We start from the raw sequence: 20,459 nt of genomic DNA, 5'->3' as shown, positions 1-20,459 counted from the left end.
GGTGAACAAGGCCCAGGTGAAAGTAAACAAGGAGGTTGGGAGGTTATTTGTTCGTAATGGTGGATTGGTGGTGCGCCATAGGGAGCTGGAAGTTGACACCTGGCAGTATCTGTGTAGGGATGGGGTCCACCTCAATGAGGTGGGCATTGCCTTGTGGGCTCTGGGGCTGCAGGAGGGAATCCAGAGGGCCCTGAGGGTTTGGAGGTGCTTGCAAGGCTAAGGCTTTATCCTTGAGAGCTGTGGCGTTTTTTGGGTCTCTGTAAGACTAGAAAGTCTGGTAGTTGGGGTAGAAAAGGTTGTACCCATACGTGGTATGGGGGTTATTGTGTACCTTTCAAGGTTGTACCCATACGTGGTATGGGGGTTATTGTGTACCTTTCAAGGTTGTACCCATACATGGTATGGGGGTTATTGTGTACCTTTCGGTTGGCGTGGGTTAACCAGGAAGGGGTTTAAGTGTTAGGTCACTGAGGACGGTTATACTGCCTCTGAGTCGGTGTCTCGTGACTGAGGCCTAGGTAATAATTGTTGTCCCAGGGTCCAAGTTGAGTGGGGTGGTCCTTTAGACCACCAAGGGTTGGAAAATGTGTATATAGTTATTTAAAAAGTTATTTAAACGGTTATTTATGTTAAATTTTATTTGGTTAAATAAAGAAGGCCGGTAAGGCCAATTTTACTCCACAACGTGGTCCCTTGTATCATTGGGGTTTGTGGGGTAGATTATAAAGGGGGTTGGAGTATGGTGGTTAAGGGGATAAAAACACCGAAAAAAACTCTGCGCTCATGGGGGTTCACAAATTTAAATCAGCTCAAAGTTAATAGAGGAAAAAACACTATTTGGGAAGAACCAGTCCTTTTATTAGAAAGCAATTTCAAAAATTTCCACAGCACAATCCAAAATGTATGGTATGCAAAATAAAGGATAGTTCCCAATGCCTATGTATATCTAGCACACTCTCAGAGCTTCAAGGGGTTAACACTTGCGGTTTCAGTTTGGCCTGTCTTTCATGGCAGAATCAGTAAAGGCAATGATCGCAGTACATTACCCAGCCGGTGTGAACATAGGGCGTAAGTTGGTAGAAGAATATCACTCCCCCTGAGTGGAACCGGACGATCCGGAGTCCCGGTCACCTTCTCGTGCGGGTCTAGAGGTACCGGCAGACCCGATGTATTCAGCCGCCGGGGACACAGCACGGGGAGGCCAATGGTAGAGGACGCTCTCCCTGGGTGAGCGCACTGACGTCTCACGTCTGAGACGCCGTTTGGATCAACAGGATGTAATAGGATGTAATGCAGGGAGATGCTGGGCGCCCTCTGGTGGACAGACTGCAGGAAGCGCTTCTTTGCAAATCAGGAACTATTAGTGGAAATTTGATGGAAATAAAATTTAAAATTCTTAATGATGGATAGGAACTTCCATGATAAAAGGAGGGTAGTTTAAAAGTGTCCTAGGCGACGCGTTTCGCGCTAACAAGCCTATTACATCCTGTTGATCCAAACGGCGTCTCAGACGTGAGACGTCCGTGCGCTCACCCAGGGAGAGCGTCCTCTACCATTGGCCTCCCCGTGCTGTGTCCCCGGCGGCTGAATACATTGGGTCTGCCGGTACCTCTAGACCCGCACGAGAAGGTGACCGGGACTCCGGATCGTCCGGTTCCACTCAGGGGGAGTGATATTCTTCTACCAACTTATGCCCTATGTTCACACCGGCTGGGTAATGTACTGCGATCATTGCCTTTACTGATTCTGCCATGAAAGACAGGCCAAACTGAAACCGCAAGTGTTAACCCCTTGAAGCTCTGAGAGTGTGCTAGATATACATAGGCATTGGGAACTATCCTTTATTTTGCATACCATACATTTTGGATTGTGCTGTGGAAAAATTTGAAATTGCTTTCTAATAAAAGGACTGGTTCTTCCCAAATAGTGTTTTTTCCTCTATTAACTTTGAGCTCATTTAAATTTGTGAACCCCCATGAGCGTAGAGTTTTTTCCCGGTGTTTTTGTGTATGACTGGTACTTCAGGGTACCTGGAATTCTGCAACACTGGCTGTTCACAGCCCATACGAGGGTTTTTATGCATGTTGTTGGACAATAGTCTTTTCTCATAGAGCGTCAGTGATTTTTTTGTATCAATATATGGTTAAGGGGATAAGTGGTCACTAGGATCTGTCCTTAACATGTCAAGAAAGGCACGGAGCAAACAAAGTTTGGGGGAGGGGCGGCATGACAGGGAGGGACTGGCCACGGTGATAGGCTCCTCAGGAGTTAGGGGAGGGGTTGGCTTGTGAGAGGGGTGGGGGCGGCAGAGGGTTCTGGCGCGGAGGAAGTGACGTCTCGTCACTCCCCCATTTACAACACAGGGAGAAGCTGCCCACCCACCCTCCCAAGTTTTGGGCTTGGCAGCGGGCGTTTTTTGGGTCTCTGTAAAACTAGAAAGTCTGGTAGTTTGGGTAGAAAAGGTTGTACCCATACGTGGTATGGAGGTTATTGTGTACCTTTCAAGGTTGTACCCATACGTGGTATGGGGGTTATTGTGTACCTTTAGGTTGGCGTGGCTTAACCAGGAAGGGGTTTAAAGTGGAGTTCCACCCATAAATATAACATTACATCAGTAGTTTTAAAAAAATGTCATTAGTCCTTTACAAATTTTTTTTTTTTTTTAGATGCCTTCAAAGTGTTGTTGCTAGGCAGAATAGTTAATCTTCCCACTTCCTGCACCTAGGTGCTTAATGCACCGCACAGACTCCTGGGAATGTAGTGGGTGTAACTTTCCAGGAGTCTGTGCACTCCCCAGTCTCAAAGAATCATGTGACTTGGACAGCACAGGTGCTGAAACCTGATCTGACACAACTTGTGCAGCACTGAGCATGTGCGAGATCTGGAAGGCTGAAATCCAGGAAGTCATAGTTACATAGTTACATAGTTAGTCAGGTTGAAAAAGGACACAAGTCCAACCACAAAAAAATAAACAAACAAAATAAAAAACACAATACAATCCCATACACCCAACTCCATACCCACAGTTGATCCAGAGGAAGGCAAAAAACCCCAGCAGAGCATGATCCAATTTGCTACAGCAGGGGAAAAAATTCCCTCCTGATCCCCCAAGAGGCAATCGGATTTACCCTGGTCATACAGTCTGGCTTCATGATGCCCACACTTAAGATGGCCCCAGTCAATTTCTGTTTTATAAAGTGTCTAAATGCTGTAACAACCTAACAAAACGGACCTTAGTTTACAGACTAACTTTACTAGAATACATTAAGCTTGTGTATTACAGGGGTATTTATATTTAAAAAGTGAAATTGTGGCCGGAACTCCGCTTTAAGTGTTAGGTCACTGAGGACGGTTATACTGCCTCTGAGTCGGTGTCTCGCGACTGAGGCCTAGGTAATAATTGTTGTCCCAGTGTCCAAGTTGAGTGGGGTGGTCCTTTAGACCAGTGGTCATCAACCCTGTCCTCGGGGCCCATTAACAGGCCAGGTTTTATATTTTACCTTGGGGATATGCAGACTAGAATACTGCAATCACTGAGCAGCAAATGATATCACCTGTGATTTATTTCAGTTATCTTGCAAACCTGGCCTGTTAGTGGGCCCTGAGGACAGGGTAGATGACCACGGCTTTAGACCACCAAGGGTTGGAAAATGTGTATATAGTTATTTAAAAAGTTATTTAAACGGTTATTTATGTTAAATTTTATTTGGTTAAATAAAGAAGGCCGGAAGGCCAATTTTACTCCACAACGTGGTCCCTTGTATCATTGGGGTTTGTGGGGTAGATTATAAAAGGGTTTGGAGTATGGTGGTTAAGGGGATAAGTGGTCACTAGGATCGGTCCTTAACATGTCATGTCATTTCTGCAGGCCAGAACCACTAAACCACTGTTTTGTCCATAAGATGTTTTGCTTTTGTGAAGTTATTCCAGTGCTGTCCAGAAAAGGGCATACAGTATATCTCATTGAAAGATTTTATGGAACATCTCTGTCTCTGCACTGACATCACAAAGTCCCACCATGATCACCCTAATAAACTGAAATGGGAAGTTGTTGAATCCAGTTTTGGACATGTATGAGTACATAAACATCAGTGTCCATATATGTATTAGATTTGACTATTTTTCCTCATGACCTAATAATTCCCAAGCTTACCATCATACACAGGGGAATTCATAAGGAGTGTCTAAGACTTGTGGCTTCACGCAACAAATGTCCAGGCAGGCGACAGATTCATGCACCTGTTGTAGACATGTACATGAATCCAGAGCATGCAGCATGTGGAAGGCGCACTGAAGTTGGAGCCTCCATACGGACACTCCACCCTTAGTGCAGCTGTGCTTCCTTCCCACCACTACACCTGTCACACAGATAGCACAGCAGGGAGTTTTATATCTGGGGAGGCAGAGCCTGATGGTAATTCAGACGTTAGTTATCCATCAGGTCCTCTTCATGTGATAATAACTGCAGGCAGTGGGTGAATCCTTAGTCAATAGCCTGCTATTGGCTATAGAATCCGCACACTGCCTGCTGCTAATCAGAAGGAGAGCGTGCACCTGATGGAGAACTACTGTTCTGGATTTCTGTATTGTCCTGGTATTGCAACACAATCCTGGCATACTGTGTAACTGGACTGTGTTTCAGTGACACCAATACAGTGATCAGTAAAAAATCTATACACTGTACCTAGTGACACTGTGACAGGGAGTGAAAGGGTTAACTGGGGGGTGATCAAAGGTTTAAATGTGCCTACTTGTGTGTTTTGGTGGCAGTGTAGTGCTTGTATTCACAGTAGATGCTCTCTTCTCTCACGCTGGAACTGAAAAGGGCTCCAGGAGAGAAGATTGCATCAGTTACTGTGCCTGTGTTTACATTACACAGCCACAGGAGGTTCTGCCATTTATCAGAACCGATCAGCAGGTCCAGGTCATAAATTATTGGCCTGGATCTGTAGATTGATCGGTTCTGAAACTAATCCGATCACCTGCGGGTGCGAATCATGTACAGGTATGTGATTTTGTGCACAGAGGACACCCTGCTGCAGTATATAGTACGTACCCGGAGCAGTCTAGAAGAGGTTAACCTCCCTGGTTGTATGATTATTTCATATTTCAGGTGCTGAAAGTGGTTCCATTATTTTGCAAGGAAATTTGGTGTTTTAAATTGTAGGCCTGTAATCCTTAGGAATAACTTACTTAAATCTGTCCAAACAAGAGTCTAGTAGACATCCCGGGTATGAAAAAGTTTTAAAAACAAAATCATAAATTATAATATAATAAATAATTATAAATAATTATAACAAATAATAATATAATTATAATGAAAATGGTTCAATAATGTAATCAACTCAAAATCACTGAAATTTGCTCAGTTGCAGAATTGTCGCTGTCATTACTTTTATTTTTTTTATGACGAATTTCCCCACAAATCGCTATCGCTCAATTCTGCAAGTGATTATAATTTAATATCACTGTTTTCTAGTTGCTCTAAAATCACTTTTCACATAAAGGGACTCTTTTGGTTGCTATGGACAATCTACAGTTTGCAGGCAGAAAGAACAGTTTTTATTATACAAAAGTACATGTAGAGCACTGGGCAGACCACTAGGGACAAAGGGGATATGTATATTTTACATACAGTACTGTAATCTATAAGATTACAGTATACTGTATGTAATGTGTTTGTTAACTTTTTTGAATTTGGCGCCGTTCTCCGCCCCCGTGCGTCGTAACGTCGCAGGGAATGGAGCTCGGCGGCACACAGGGACACTGTGTTAATCGAGCGAGGACCCGCTCGCTCACACAGTGGGGAGGCATCGCAGGATCCAGGGACAAGGTAAGTAACTTTGTCTGTGGCTGCTGCAAGGCGAGCCGAGTCTGGCTCGGGGATACCGCTTTTGGTACAGAAATCTTACCCGAGCCAGACTCGGGAATACCACCAGGGGGGTTAAAGTGGAACTTTAATCAGAAAATTAGGTCCTGCTAGATCACTACAGGCCCCGTTTGCAGGTATAGCTATGTAAAACATTAAAAATAAGTGTCTATTTTGTTTAAAATCTAGTACTATACTGTCTCATGCTCTGCACATGCTCAGTTGCTTTCCTACATTTAACCACGCCAAGCCAAGTTTTAGACGCAAGCCGTCGTATCTTAGATAGGTTTAAGTGTATCTCTGTTTGAGAATACACTTAAACTTAGGTCGGCGCAGATTTCGAGTAAGGTCGGCATATCTACTGATACGCCGGCCTAACTCTTACTGAATCTAGCTAAATATATACAAATTCTATGCCCCATTGGGGCGGCACACCCTCTAAATTTACAATTTCATCTAACCCTACATTTAGTGGTGAGGCTGGTTTCCAAAAAGAATAAACGCATTTGGGAAAGGCTTGTGTGTCTGTTAACCACTTAAGACCCGGACCTTTAGGCAGCTAAAGGACCTGGCCAGTTTTTGCGATTCGGCACTGCGTCGCTTTAACTGACAATTGCGCGGTCGTGCGATGTGGCTCCCAAACAAAATTGGCGTCCTTTTTTTCCCACAAATAGAGCTTTCTTTTGGTGGTATTTGATCACCTCTGCTGTATTTATTTTTTGCGCTATAAACAAAAATAGAGCGACAATTTTGAAAAAAATTCAATATTTTTTACCTTTTGCTATAATAAATATCCCCCAAAAATATATAAAAAAATATTTTTTTCCTCAGTTTAGGCCGATACGTATTCTTCTACCTATTTTTGGTAAAAAAAATCTCAATAAGCGTTTATCGATTGGTTTGCGCAAAATTTATAGCGTTTACAAAATAGGGGATAGTTTTATTGCATTTTTATAAAAAATATTTTTTTACTACTAATGGTGGCGATCAGCGATTTTTTTCATGACTGCGACATTATAGCGGACACTTTGGACAATTTTGACACATTTTTGGGACCATTGTCATTTTCACAGCAAAAAAATCATTAAAAATGTGAAAATTACAATTGCAGTTTGGGAGTTACCCACAAGGGGGCGCTGAAGGGGTTAAGTGTGACCTAATTTGTGTTTCTAACTGTAGGGGGGTGTGGCTGTAGGTGTGACAACATCGATTGTGTTTCCCCCAAAAGGGAACACACGATCGATGACGGCGCCACAGTGAAGAACGGGGAAGCTGTGTTTACACAGCTCTCCCCATTCTTCAGCTTCGGGGAACCGATCGCGGGACTCAAGCGGCGATCGGGTCCACGGGTCCCGCGATCACGGTCACAGAGCTTCGGACCGGGTCGCGGGCGCGCGCCCCCCCTCTCCTGAACCGTACCAGACCACATGCCCTCAACATGGGGAGGATGTCAGTTTTAAATGTCTTTTTTTCTTTCAGAAATGACACTTTGTGCAGAGACAGTTCTTAGTATGGGAAACAAGCGCTATTTCACATGCTAACTTTACACCCCCCCCAGGTATGAAATTTAAAGGAATATTTCACTTTTATTGTTTCACTTTTAGCATTATTAAATCAATGCTCCTGAAAAAACGGCCGTTTTTAAAACTTTTTTTTGCATTAATACATGTCCCCTGGGACAGGACCCAGGTCCCCAAACACTTTTTAGGACAATAACTTGCATATTAGCCTTTAAAATTAGCACTTTAGATTTCTCCCATAGACTTTAACAGAGTGTTCCGAGGCTTTTCGAATTTGCCGCGAACACCCCAAATTGTTCATGTAAAAAAGCAGAAAGATAACACCACGCTCGTACAGAGCTTGTATATAGTCCTGCAGCAGCGCTGCAAACCCCTGGTTTGCTGTGTGTGCTGTGTATAATAACCAGATCAGAAGAATCAATGATATGTGCTCCAATCACCAAAAAGGAATTCACCGCGTGGGGGGATATGGGGTCCCCTTCGGGGAAAGCACTCACCAGATGGTTACTTTAAAACCGCGTTTCAGTGTAACATGTCACTGTCAGATGGTAGATTGGATCAGCATACCGCTCTATCTCCTTGATCACCGTGTAATTTTCACTCTCCAGATAATGGCAGTTATGTAAGGGAAGGAAAAATCCACATAGCGCAATATAGTTTTGATAATATTTAATATCACCCAAAAAACATATAAAAGCGTATCCCCTTAAGACAACATGCGTACCAGATTTGTAAAATAGTCAGGCAAATATATAGAATTGATGTAGGTGTTAGTGTCACTCTCACTGTTAATGGTAGGACCCCTGAAGACCGCTTGGATGACCTTCCTGTAGCTTACTTCCTGGTTTCCTTCACCAAGTGGAGCGCATAACATCACTTCCGGTCGGGATGCTGGATAGCAGCGCTCTGATGTTTCGTCCGTTCGGACTTCCTCTAAGAGCGTCTAAGACTTTTTCGAATTTTCGAATTTTTCAATTTTCGAATTTTTCAATTTTTCAATTTTCGAATTCTCCAATTTCGAATTTTTAAATTTTCGAATTTTTCCAATTTCGAATTTTCACTTTTCCAATTTCGAATTTTTCAAATTTAAAATTTTTCAAATTTCGATTTTTTCAAATTTAAAATTTTTCAAATTTCGAATTTTCGAAATTTCGGAAATTGAAAAATGTTTCAAATTTCGGAAATTGAAAAATGTTTCAAATTTCGAATTTTTCAAATTTAAAATTTTTCAAATTTAAAATTTGAAAAATTTTAAATTTGAAAAATTTTAAATTTGAAAAATTCGAAATTTGAAACATTTTTCAATTTGAAAAATTCGAAATGTGAAAAATTTTAAATTGGAAAAATTCGAAAATTGAAAAATTCGAAATTGGAAAATTCGAAAATTGAAAAATTGAAAAATTCGAAAATTGAAAAATTCGAAAATTGAAAAATGCGAAAATTGAAAAATTCGAAAATTGAAAAATGTTACAATATACTTCGATTTTTTTAAATTTCGAAATTTCGAATTTTCGAGATTCGTAAATACGAAAATTCGAAATTTGAAAAATTCGAAATTTGAAAATTGAAAAATTCGAAAGTCGAAATTTCGAAAATTGAAAAATTCGAAAATCGAAAAATTCAAATTTTTGATTTTTTCACATTTCCAATTTCTCCATTTTCGAATTTTTCAGAAATTTCGCATTTCGAATTTTTCAATTTTCGAAATTTTGAATTTTCGTATTTCCGAATTTTCGTATTTCCGAATATTTTCGTATTTCCGAATTTTCAAAAATTCAAAAATTCGAAATTTCGAAGAATTCGAAATTTCGAAAAATTCGAAATTCGACATTTCGAAAAATTCGAAATTCGACATTTCGAAAAATTCGAAATTCGACATTTCGAAAACTGAAAAATTCGAAAATTAGAAAATTCGAAAACTGAAAAATTCGAAAAACGAAATTACGAAAATATGACATTTCGAAATTTTAAATTTAAATTTGAAAAATTCGAAATTTGAAAAATTTTAAATTTGAAAAATTTTAAATTTGAAAAATTCGAAATGTGAAAAATTTTAAATTGGAAAAATTCGAAAATTGAAAAATTCGAAATTGGAAAATTCGAAAATTGAAAAATTGAAAAATTCGAAAATTGAAAAATTCGAAAATTGAAAAATGCGAAAATTGAAAAATTGAAAAATTCGAAAATTGAAAAATTCGAAAATTGAAAAATGCGAAAATTGAAAAATTCGAAAATTGAAAAATGTTACAATTTTCGAACTTAAATTTTTTCAATATTCGAACTTCGATTTTTTTAAATTTCGAAATTTCGAATTTTCGAGATTCGTAAATACGAAAATTCGAAATTTGAAAAATTCGAAATTTGAAAATTGAAAAATTCGAAAGTCGAAATTTCGAAAATTGAAAAATTCGAAAATCGAAAAATTCAAATTTTTGATTTTTTCACATTTCCAATTTCTCCATTTTCGAATTTTTCAGAAATTTCGCATTTCGAATTTTTCAATTTTCGAAATTTTGAATTTTCGTATTTCCGAATTTTCGTATTTCCGAATATTTTCGTATTTCCGAATTTTCAAAAATTCAAAAATTCGAAATTTCGAAGAATTCGAAATTTCGAAAAATTCGAAATTCGACATTTCGAAAAATTCGAAATTCGACATTTCGAAAAATTCGAAATTCGACATTTCGAAAACTGAAAAATTCGAAAATTAGAAAATTCGAAAACTGAAAAATTCGAAAAACGAAATTACGAAAATATGACATTTCGAAATTTCGAAAATACAAAATTTCGAAATGTCTCCATTTTCGAATTTTAACAATCATTTTTCCAATTTCGAATTTTTCAGAAATTTCGAAATTTGGAATTTTTCAAATTTCGAAAATTCGAAATTTCGAAAATTGAAAAATTCGAAATGTCAAAAATCGAAATTTCGAGAATTGAAAAATTCGAAAGTCGAAAAATTGAAAAATTCGAAATTCAAAAATTCAAAAATTCGAAAACTGAAAAATTCGAAAATTAAAAATCGAAATTTCGAAAATTGAAAAATTCGAAAGTCGAAAAATTGAAAAATTCGAAATTCAAAAATTCAAAAATTCGAAAACTGAAAAATTCGAAAATTAAAAAATTCGAAATACGAAATTTCGAAAATACACAATTTCGAAATTTAGAAAATTGAAAAAATTCGAAATTTGAAAATGGAAAAATTCGAAATTTAGAAAATTGAAAAATTCGAAATGTCAAAAATCGAAATTTCGAAAATTGAAAAATTCGAAACTTCGAAAATTCGAAAATTCGAAATTCAAATATTGAAAAATTCGAAAACTGAAAAATTTGAATATTCGAAAACTGAAAAATTCGAAATACAAAATTTCGAAATTACGAAAATTGAAAAAATTTGAAATTTTTCCGAATTTCCGAAAATTCGTTTTTTTTTTCGTTTCTTTTCGTTTCATTTGTTTTTTTCGTTTCATTCGTTTTTTTGCTTTTTCGGAAATCCGAAAATTTCACGAATTTACGAATTTACGAAAAAAGCAAAAAAACGAAAATAACATAAACGAAAAAAAACGAATTTTTTGGTAGTGCACATGTCGATTGCGCTATGTGGATTTTTCCTTCCCTTACATAACTGCCATTATCTGGAGAGTGAAAATTACACGGTGATTAAGGAAATAGAGCGGTATGCTGATCCAATCTACCATCTGACAGTGACATGTTACACTGAAACGCGGTTTTAAAGTAACCATCTGGTGAGTGCTTTCCCCGAAGGGGACCCCATATCCCCCCACGCGGTGAATTCCTTTTTGGTGATTGGAGCACATATCATTGATTCTTCTGATCTGGTTATTATACACAGCACACACAGCAAACCAGGGGTTTGCAGCGCTGCTGCAGGACTATATACAAGCTCTGTACGAGCGTGGTGTTATCTTTCTGCTTTTTTACATGGACATTTTTATTTAAGCAGCTGCTATCATTGTTTACATTGTGTCCTATTGTTAACAGATTTTATGATTATTTCCGGATTGTGAGAATCATCCTAAGCGCAGGGCTGTACTGAAATAGGGGGGCCAGTGTTTAGTACTTTGCATACCCCAAATTGTTCGTTGTTCGCCGAACAGGCAATGTTCGAGTCGAATATGAGTTCGACTCGAACTCGAAGCTCATCCCTAGTCACAATGTAGAGTAAAAGATATTCTATCATTTGTGCCCAGTCTTGCCACAAAGAGTTAATCCAGCTCTGAGCAATCCTCTTCTCTTTTTTGTGTGAAATAAACGGACAAATAGGAGAAACATTTTGTCCGTTCCTCCGCCTTGCTGTGAATGACAGGTTATTTACATATCTCATGCACTAGCCTGGAGACAGGCATTATTTTTTAATTCCCACCCCCACTCCTTTTCTGAAGTCATGTGGTTACTTTTCTGGATTTTGACTGGATGTTAGTGATCATAGCAGAATTCAGTGTAAGAAATACACAGGATAAAATGCATGTTGACAAGGGGAGAGTAGAGGTGGTCAGAGAGTCTACTGACATCACGACTCCATCCACCGAGCTCCAGACAACAGACCCACCCACAGAATCTGCAGTTTTTCAGTTCTTATAACAGACAGAGGGGAGACATTTGACAGGTAAAGATTAGGCATGAGTCGAACACCCCCCGTTCGGTTCGCACCTGAACCTGCAAACAGACCAAAAGTTTGTGTGAACTTTAGAACCCCGTTAAAGTCTATGGGACTCGAACGTTTGAAATCTAAAGTGCTAATTTTAAAAGCTAATATGCAAGTTATTGTCCTAAAAAGTGTTTGGGGACCCGGGTATCAATGCAAACAAAAGTTTTAAAAACGGACGTTTTTCGGGAGCAGTGATTTTAATAATGCTTAAAGTGAAACAATAAAAGTGAAATATTCCTTTAAATTTTGTACCTAGGGGGGGTGTATAGTATGCTAGTGAAGTAGCGCTTGTTTCCCGTGCTTAAAACTGTCCCTGCACAAAATGTAATTTCTGAAGGAAAAAAGTAATTTAAAACCACTCGCGGCTATAATGAATTTTCGGCTCCCGGCAATACAGAGAAAAGTCATTGATAAAAAAAAATGCGTGGGGGTCCCCCAAATTCAATCACCAGGCCCTTCAGGTCTGGTATGGATATTAAGGGGAACCCTGAGTCAAATAAAAAAAAATGACGTGGGGTTTCCCCAAATATCCATACACGAAGGGTCTGGTATGGATTTTAAGGGGAACTCCACCCCAAATAAAAAAAAATGGCGTGGAGTTCCCCCCTCTGATGCAATGGGAAACCTACAATACATCAGAGGGGGGCGGGGGTCACCCACAAGTCACTGGGAAAGCCTGGGTTTGCCCTTGTGTCCAAGGGGGACGGGGTCACGTGACAGGTGACCCCGCCCTCAGCTACATAAGAGCTGTCACTGGCTCCAGCCGCATCATTCCCGGGGTGTCTCCGGTGGAGACAGGATGTGCAGCGCTGCGGACATCTCATTGTTGGATCCTGGACCTGGATGAAGAGGAGATCATCTTATCGCTGGACCCTGGAGAGGAGATCACTCATCGCAGATTACCACTGCTGCAATCTTTTTTTTATTTTTAATAAATGACTTTCCTAACAGTGTCTGTGTTTTTTTTACAATTTGTTACACTTTCTTTGTGAAATGGTAGGGGTACAATGTACCCCATTACCAATTCACATAGGGGGGTGGGATATGGGGGTCCCCTTTGTTAAAGAGCTCTTCCAGATTCCGATAAGCCCCCCGCCTGCAGACCTCCCCCCCTTTTCCTGCGGCCTGCCAGGTTGTGTGCTTGAATAAAGGGTCTGGTATGGATTTTTGGGGGGAACTCCATGCCATTTTTTTTATTTGGGATGGGGTTCCCTTAAAATCGGTCTGGTTTCTCACTTACATTACATACTCCCTACTCTAATTTTGAACGTATCTGTATATCAACACCTAGAGATAGGGGCTTGATCTCCCGCATTTACCGTTCTCTGAGTGAGTTTTCTCGTCCAGAGAAGTCTAATCCAATGCTACATTGGGAGGTCGACCTGGGCTGCACATTCTCTCCACAGGAGTGGACTACTATGTTACATAACCTATTAAAATGTACTCGTTCTACCTCAGCAAGAGAATCTGCTCTAAAAATTCATACCAGATGGTATCTGACCCCTTCCAAAATAAACTCATTTTATCCCACGGTAGCCCCAACTTGCTTTAGGGGTTGCCCTGAACAGGGCACTATTTTACATACCTTCTGGAACTGCAAATTTCTAGACCCCATATGGTCACTTGCAACAGCCAAGATTGAACATATCACTGGTAGAAAAGTAACCCTTAATCCCATGGTGTGTTTATTATTCGCATCTATACCTAATATACCTATTAAACATGTTAGACTGATTCACACACTTTTTAATTCAATTCACTGGATGATTGCTTTTAATTGGCACTCTTCAAATGTCCCATGGTCCCAAGTTTTAAATAGAATGGAACAAATCAAACTCTCAGAGCTAATCCACCATACTCTCTTCGACACAATGCATGTTTTCAAAAAGAAATGGTCCCCTTGGGATATAGCAGTTCCATGAAAATGTTCTACTTATCAGTTGTCCATAATGTAGCTGGTCTGTAATGTTTTACCATTTTCATCTTTACATGTTTCATGTTTTATATATCACATGTCTAGTACAAGCATGTTCAGTTTGATTGTACCTTTTGCTTCTGTAATGACTCTGTATTAATCTCTGACCTTTTGATATAATAAAATCGTTTGTAAACAAAAAAAAATCGGTCTGGTATGGATATTTGGGGGGGAAAAAATTGGGGTGGAGTTCCCCTTAATATCCAAACCATACCAGGGCCTGGTAATTGAATTTGGGGGGACCCCCACGCATTTTTACTTTTTTTATCAATGACTTTTAATGCTTTTTTTCTGTATTGCCGGTGGCTTACAATTCATTATAGACTATTATTTGACTTTTTTTCCTTCAGAAATGACAGTTTGTGCAGGGACAGTTCTAAGCACGGGAAACAAGCCCTGCTTTACAGGCATACTTTACACACCCCGTAAGTACGAAATTTAAAGGAATATTTCACTTTTATTGATTCACTTTAAGCATTATTAAAATCACTTCTCCCGAAAAAAATGCTGTTTTTAAAACTTTTTTGCATTGATACATGTCCCCTGGGGCAGGACCCAGGTCCCCAAACATTTTTTATGACAATAACTTGCATATAAGCCTTTAAATTAGCACTTTAGATTTCTCCCATAGACTTTTACAGGGTGTTTTTCGAATTTGCCATGAACACCCCAAAGGAATGTTCGAGTCGAACATGAGTTTGACTCAAACTCGAAGCTCATCCCTAGTAAGGATACATGCAGGAGGCATGTATATCCTTATAGATCATCACTATGGCAGTAGTTTAGAAAGGATGAGAGTGGGTTTACATCTACTTTAAGAAATCCCACTGTGTGGGAGTATACTTACTTGAATCTTATTTTTGTGCCAGAGGTAATACTGTACAGGTGTGCTCCTTTCTTCCTCATCACATAGTACGGTTGAAGATATAATAGCTGATCCTAGGTAAGTGCTCAGATGCCTGCAGAATGATAAATAGATTTACAATTACTGATCACAATGCTCATTTATCCAAATCTGTGGTCATAAACAATAACCAATATAAATCAATGTAATGCTGGCAATTCTTCATAAATTCTTTATGGCCAGATGTACACTAATAGTGAAATCTAATTAAAAAAAACTAAATTTTGGAAACAAAAAAGGCCAACTTAAGGAAAGATATTTTTCATAAAAAAAATGGTAGGTTAAGGTAGCATAAATTATATATAAAAAGAAACCAGTTGAAAGTCCTTCCAAGTTAAAGTGATGGTAAACAATTTTTTTGTTTTATATAATACTTTATATATAGTACGTAGGAATCCTCAAACTACAGCTCTCCAGCTGTTGCGGAACTACACATACCATGAGGCATTGTAAAACTCTGATGCCGCGTACACACGGTAGTTTTTTGTGATAAAATAAAACAATGTTTTTCATCATGAAAAAAAACAAAGGCCCAGATTCTCAAAGGACTTACGACGGCGCAGCGCCATGTACGCCGTCGCAAGTCCTAATCTGGGCTGTCGTATCTATGCGACTGATTCTTAGAATCAGTTACGCATAGATATCCATTAGATCCGACAGACGTAAGTCTCTTACGCCGTCGGATCTAAACTGCAATTTTTTTTTATGGCCGTCGTTCCCGCGTCAAAATTTTAAAAAGTTACGTCGTTTGCGTAAGTCGTCCGTGAATGGGGCTGGACGTCATTTACGTTCACGTCGAAACCAATGACGTCCTTGCGATGTCATTTGGAGCAATGCACACTGGGATATTTTACGGACGGCGCATGCGCAGTTCGTTCGGCGCGGGGACGCGCTTCATTTAAATGATACATGCCCCCTACCCGCCGAATTTGAATTCCGCCGGGTGATTTACGCTACGCCGCCGCAACTTTACAGGCAAGTGCTTTGTGAATAAAGCACTTGCCTGAAAAACCTGCGGCGGCGTAACGTAAATCGGATACGTTACGCTGCCGCAGAGATACACCTAGTGGACAAGAATCTGGGCCAAAGTTTTACTAACTTCATCATAAAAAACAACGTTGCCCACACACCATCGTTTTCTGAAAATGCTCTAGCAAAGCGCGGTTATGTACAACACGTACGACGGCACTCTGTTCCATTCAAGCTCCCGTCTCATAACTTGCTTCTGAGCATGCGCGGGTTTAAAACGTCGTTTTAGCCCACACACGATCATTTTTTATGACATAAAAAACGACACGAAAAACAACATAAAAAATTGAAGCATGCTCGAATTTTTTTTTGGTCGTTATTTAGAAGACAAAAAACAATGTGAAGCCCACACACGATCATTTTAAATGACGTTTTTAAAAACGTTGTTTTATTTCATCACAAAAAACGACCGTGTGTACGCGGCATGACATTCACAGACATGACTAGGCATGATGGGAATTGTAGTTCCTGAACAACTGGAGGGCCATAGTTTGAAGACTACTGATGTAGAGGGTTCTTTACTGTAATGCCCTGTATACATGATCGGTCAATCCGATGAGAACGGTCTGATGGATTTTTCCATCAGTTAACCGATGAAGCTGACTGATGGTCAGTCGTGCCTACACACCATCAGTTAAAAAACCGATCGTGTCAGAATGCGGTGACATAAAACACAACGACGTGCTGAAAAAAACAAAGTTCAATGCTTCCAAGCATGCGTCGACTTGATTCTGAGCATGCGTGGATTTTTAACCGATGGACGTGCCTTTTTTTCTATCGGTTAGGTATCCATCGATTCATTTTAAAACAAGTTTCAAATTTTTTAACAGATGGATAAATAACCGATGGGGCCCACACACGATCGGTTTGGTCTGATGAAAAGGTCCATCAGACGGTTCTCATTGGATGGACCGATTGTGTGTACGCAGAAAAAGAGTGATAAGAATGTGGAATTCCCTTCTTCCTAATACATAACAAACATATGCCCCAAGCAGGGTATGTACCAGAAATGAGGCAAAAGAAACAGATAAAAATATATGCCACAAGACAATTATGAAAGTGCATGTGCTAAGACAAATGAGGCTGTTGAAAAGCTTAACATGTGCTCCACTAAATCCAGAAAGTTTGGCTTCTTTTCTGCTGAGCTCTCCACCATTGTTCGCTTCTGCCAGGGCCCTGGGAAGTGTGCACCGGAAAAGAAGCTGCACCCGCAGGATATGACAACACATGCGGTAAATTACCGCACATCTGCAGTGGATTACTGTACTGTTTCATGTGAGAAATATCACAAAACAGGGCAAATTATCGCATGTAGTATTTTAGTAGCATTTTTTTGTGAGTGCCATAAATCTTTTTTAAAAACGCTGAGCAGTATTTTACCGCATTTCTTAAAGTGAAGATACCACTTCATGAATGGAGCCCAATATCCGGATCTTGACACTGAAAGCTATATATTCACCTTGATTTCTTACAAATTGAAAACAAAGGAACAGCCATTTGCTAAAAATGTGAGCCTTTAATCCTTTCCTATAAAATAGTACTTTTCTGTCAAATTAAGCTGCAGGATCCACTCCAGTTGGTGCCCTTCTGTCAATTCCTTCAAGTTTCAGCTTTGCAACCATACTCGTGGACAGTGACAGCCGGTGGTTAATATATTGGGGGAGGGGCGGAAAACTACCAACAACCCCCCCCCCACGCAAGAGAGAGACAGAAATGTGGCGCTTGCTCTGCGCCCCAAGCCCACCCTTTTTTGTAGCCAATTAGGGCCGCGTGCTCTTATCACATGCTTCAGAAAACAAAAACATTGGAATCCACGCGTCCAGCACCCTGCATGTAAATTAGGGGCCGGGTGCATGGATTAGGGGGGCGGCACCCCTGCGCCCCATATGGAAGGGCCGCCACTGGTTGTGGAGAAAAGAGATTATGATACTTGTATATTAATTTAAAAAAACAACAGTTTTATATAACTTAAATATATAACTTTTAAATATAATTTTGTTTGTGATCATTGAAATTTTAATTACTGTGCTTTAGTAAATAAAGTACTATATATCATGTAACCGCAGCATCTGAAAAGGAGAATATTTTTAAAAGTAGAATATATAACCTCCAGGACCCCAGCTGGGAAATTTCTGCCCATGCATAATGCTAATATTAATAATTATAATAATAATAAGTATAAGCTAAACCTTCCAGATAATAATAGTTGCATTTTCAACTCTCCCATATGAATTGGAAGTCAGTAAAGATGTAGGGGCAGATCCACAAAGAGAGTACGCAGGCGTATCTAGTGATACGCCGGCGTACTTTAAAATTTCCTGCGTCGTATCTTTGTTTTGAATCCTCAAAGCAAGATACGACGGCATCTGGGTTAGATCCGACAGGCGTACGTCTTTGTACGCCTTCGGATCTTAGGCCCCGTACACACGACCAAACATGTCTGCTGAAACTGGTCCGTGGACCATTTTCAGCAGACATGTTTGGTCGTGTGTAGGTACGAGCGTACAGAATTTCAGCGTACATTTGCCCGCCGGGCCATTTTTCAGCAGACATTTATTTCCAAACTTGTTTTAAAACCGTCCGCTGAAATCCTGTCCGCTCGGACATGTTCGGTGGTTAGTACACAAAAGCAACGTACAAAAACCCCACGCTTGCTCAGACTAAAGGAGGCCACGGGAGCGCTCGTTCAGGTAAAACTCACGTTTGTTTGGGATATGGCACATTCGTCAATAGAAAGATTAATTCTAGCAATAGAACAATGAATAAAACGCCGCAATAAACAACAGTTGATGGCGTCGTTTTATTCATTGTTCTCTTGCTAGAATAAACCCGTTATCTTGCTGATGCTATTTCAACTGAGTTGTCCCATACTGAAAAGTGACATTTGTTGCTTGGGATGTAGTAATATTTTTTAAATCTTTTCTAGGCCAGACGTAGCATATTTTTTTGGGTCCTCCACATGTATATCTTATTTTAGGTTTTCTTTAATGTTCATCTTAGCCACTTTTTTTCTGCGTTTATAGTTATGTCACCATTTTTTATTTTGTGGTACGTAATTTTTTAATTTAGATTTTGTTTGAATTTGTTCATAGATTTTATTGAAGGTTGTTTCAATTGTCTACCATGTTGGCACACCAAATGCCCCCCCCCCCCCCCCAAAGCCAAAAAGATATAAGATTCATTAACAAACAAGATTCATTCTCAACAGTGCTAATAAAGCAGATGTTTTCCCATCTGGAAATGCAGAGCACCTGTGTCTCCACAATAAAAGCAGAAGTTTTAGTAGGGTCTCCGAGAATTAAAGTTTTGGGGGGACATCCACTGAATGTGTGCATCTTGAAATTTTGTGTGCATGCGTGAATGCGTGTTCCAGTGTGAAAGCACACCATGACTGACTGCTGTTTTGAAAAGAGATTTTTTTTTGGTGGTGATCTTGTTTTGGTTGTAAATGTTTACAGTTTCAGATCCCAAAAATGTAAAGAAATCAGCAAAACAAAAAAAAGGAAAATAAATCCTAGAAAAAAGATATATTAATAGATGACAAAAAAAATAAGGACAAAAAATAACAAATGTAAATAGATATAAAACACAACAAAAAAAATAGAGAAAAATCTGTTTTTACCAAAACAAAACCAAAAAAAAATAAAAAGATTTTCAAAAATGTTTTTGAAAAACACCAAAAAAATCTGATCAAAATACTAAATCTTGTTTACAGAAAACCACAAAACGAAAAAATATCTAAAGATTATTTTGATGCTAAAAATAAAGATTTGTACATTTTGAAGTGTATATATATATATATATAGACAAGCCAGAAAATTATTCTCTATATTTGCCAAAAATATATCTGACATTGTGTTTCTATCAGTATTCTTGCTAATCACTGTAAAAATTAATAAAAAAAAGGCCAAAAAGATATAAAGCCACTAATATGGCTTTCGACGAAATGGTGGAGTTAGTTTACATCATGCGGAGGAAGGACTATGATTGTGAATTTGGGCCCTACAAGACCCCTAACCGCAGAAAGTCACACATTATGGACAAGGTGGCGAGGAGAATGAGGAAGATGTTTGGTGTCACCAGGTCCAAAGAGCAACTCAGGAAGTGTTGGTCCGACTTGAAATTGCGGGAGCCACATCACATGAAGAAGATTCTCAAAATTCTGCGGAAAAGTAAGTCCTGATTTTTTTTTTGGGGGGGGGGGGAATGTCTGCAAGAATGTGTTGACATGTAGATTTTGACATCTGCCTCCTTGGCCTGCTTGTACTTTTGAACACGTGTAGATACTGTATTGTGTTTATGTTAAATACGTATACCTTTAGCAAATATCGTGAAATAGTAAACCGCGTAATATGACATCGTTTCGCAGAAATGCGAGGTTAGTCCAGGAACAACACACCTGGACATGGCTGACTGGACCCAAACTTTGTTTGCAAACAATGTTGAAAAGCAAAATCCGAGAAATTAAATTGAGTGAATGTGACAGCCAAACA

The 20,459-nt window shown here is 39.3% G+C and overlaps 1 protein-coding gene across 1 annotated transcript in view; it reads right to left on the bottom strand.

The window, feature by feature from the left end:
• The window catches only part of ADGRD2 (adhesion G protein-coupled receptor D2), a 999,543-nt gene that overhangs the window by 694,564 nt on the left and 284,520 nt on the right, over window positions 1–20,459 (bottom strand). The window contains exon 12 of the mRNA XM_040324866.1: window positions 14,881–14,992. Coding sequence (XP_040180800.1) covers window positions 14,881–14,992 — 112 coding nt within the window. The remainder of the gene's footprint in view (window positions 1–14,880; window positions 14,993–20,459) is intronic.

Source organism: Rana temporaria, chromosome 9, assembly GCF_905171775.1.
Source record: "Rana temporaria chromosome 9, aRanTem1.1, whole genome shotgun sequence".
NCBI classification, from domain to species: Eukaryota; Metazoa; Chordata; class Amphibia; order Anura; family Ranidae; genus Rana; species Rana temporaria.
Note: the sequence above shows the minus strand (reverse complement) of the source record. Positions and strands in the feature narration are given on the sequence as shown.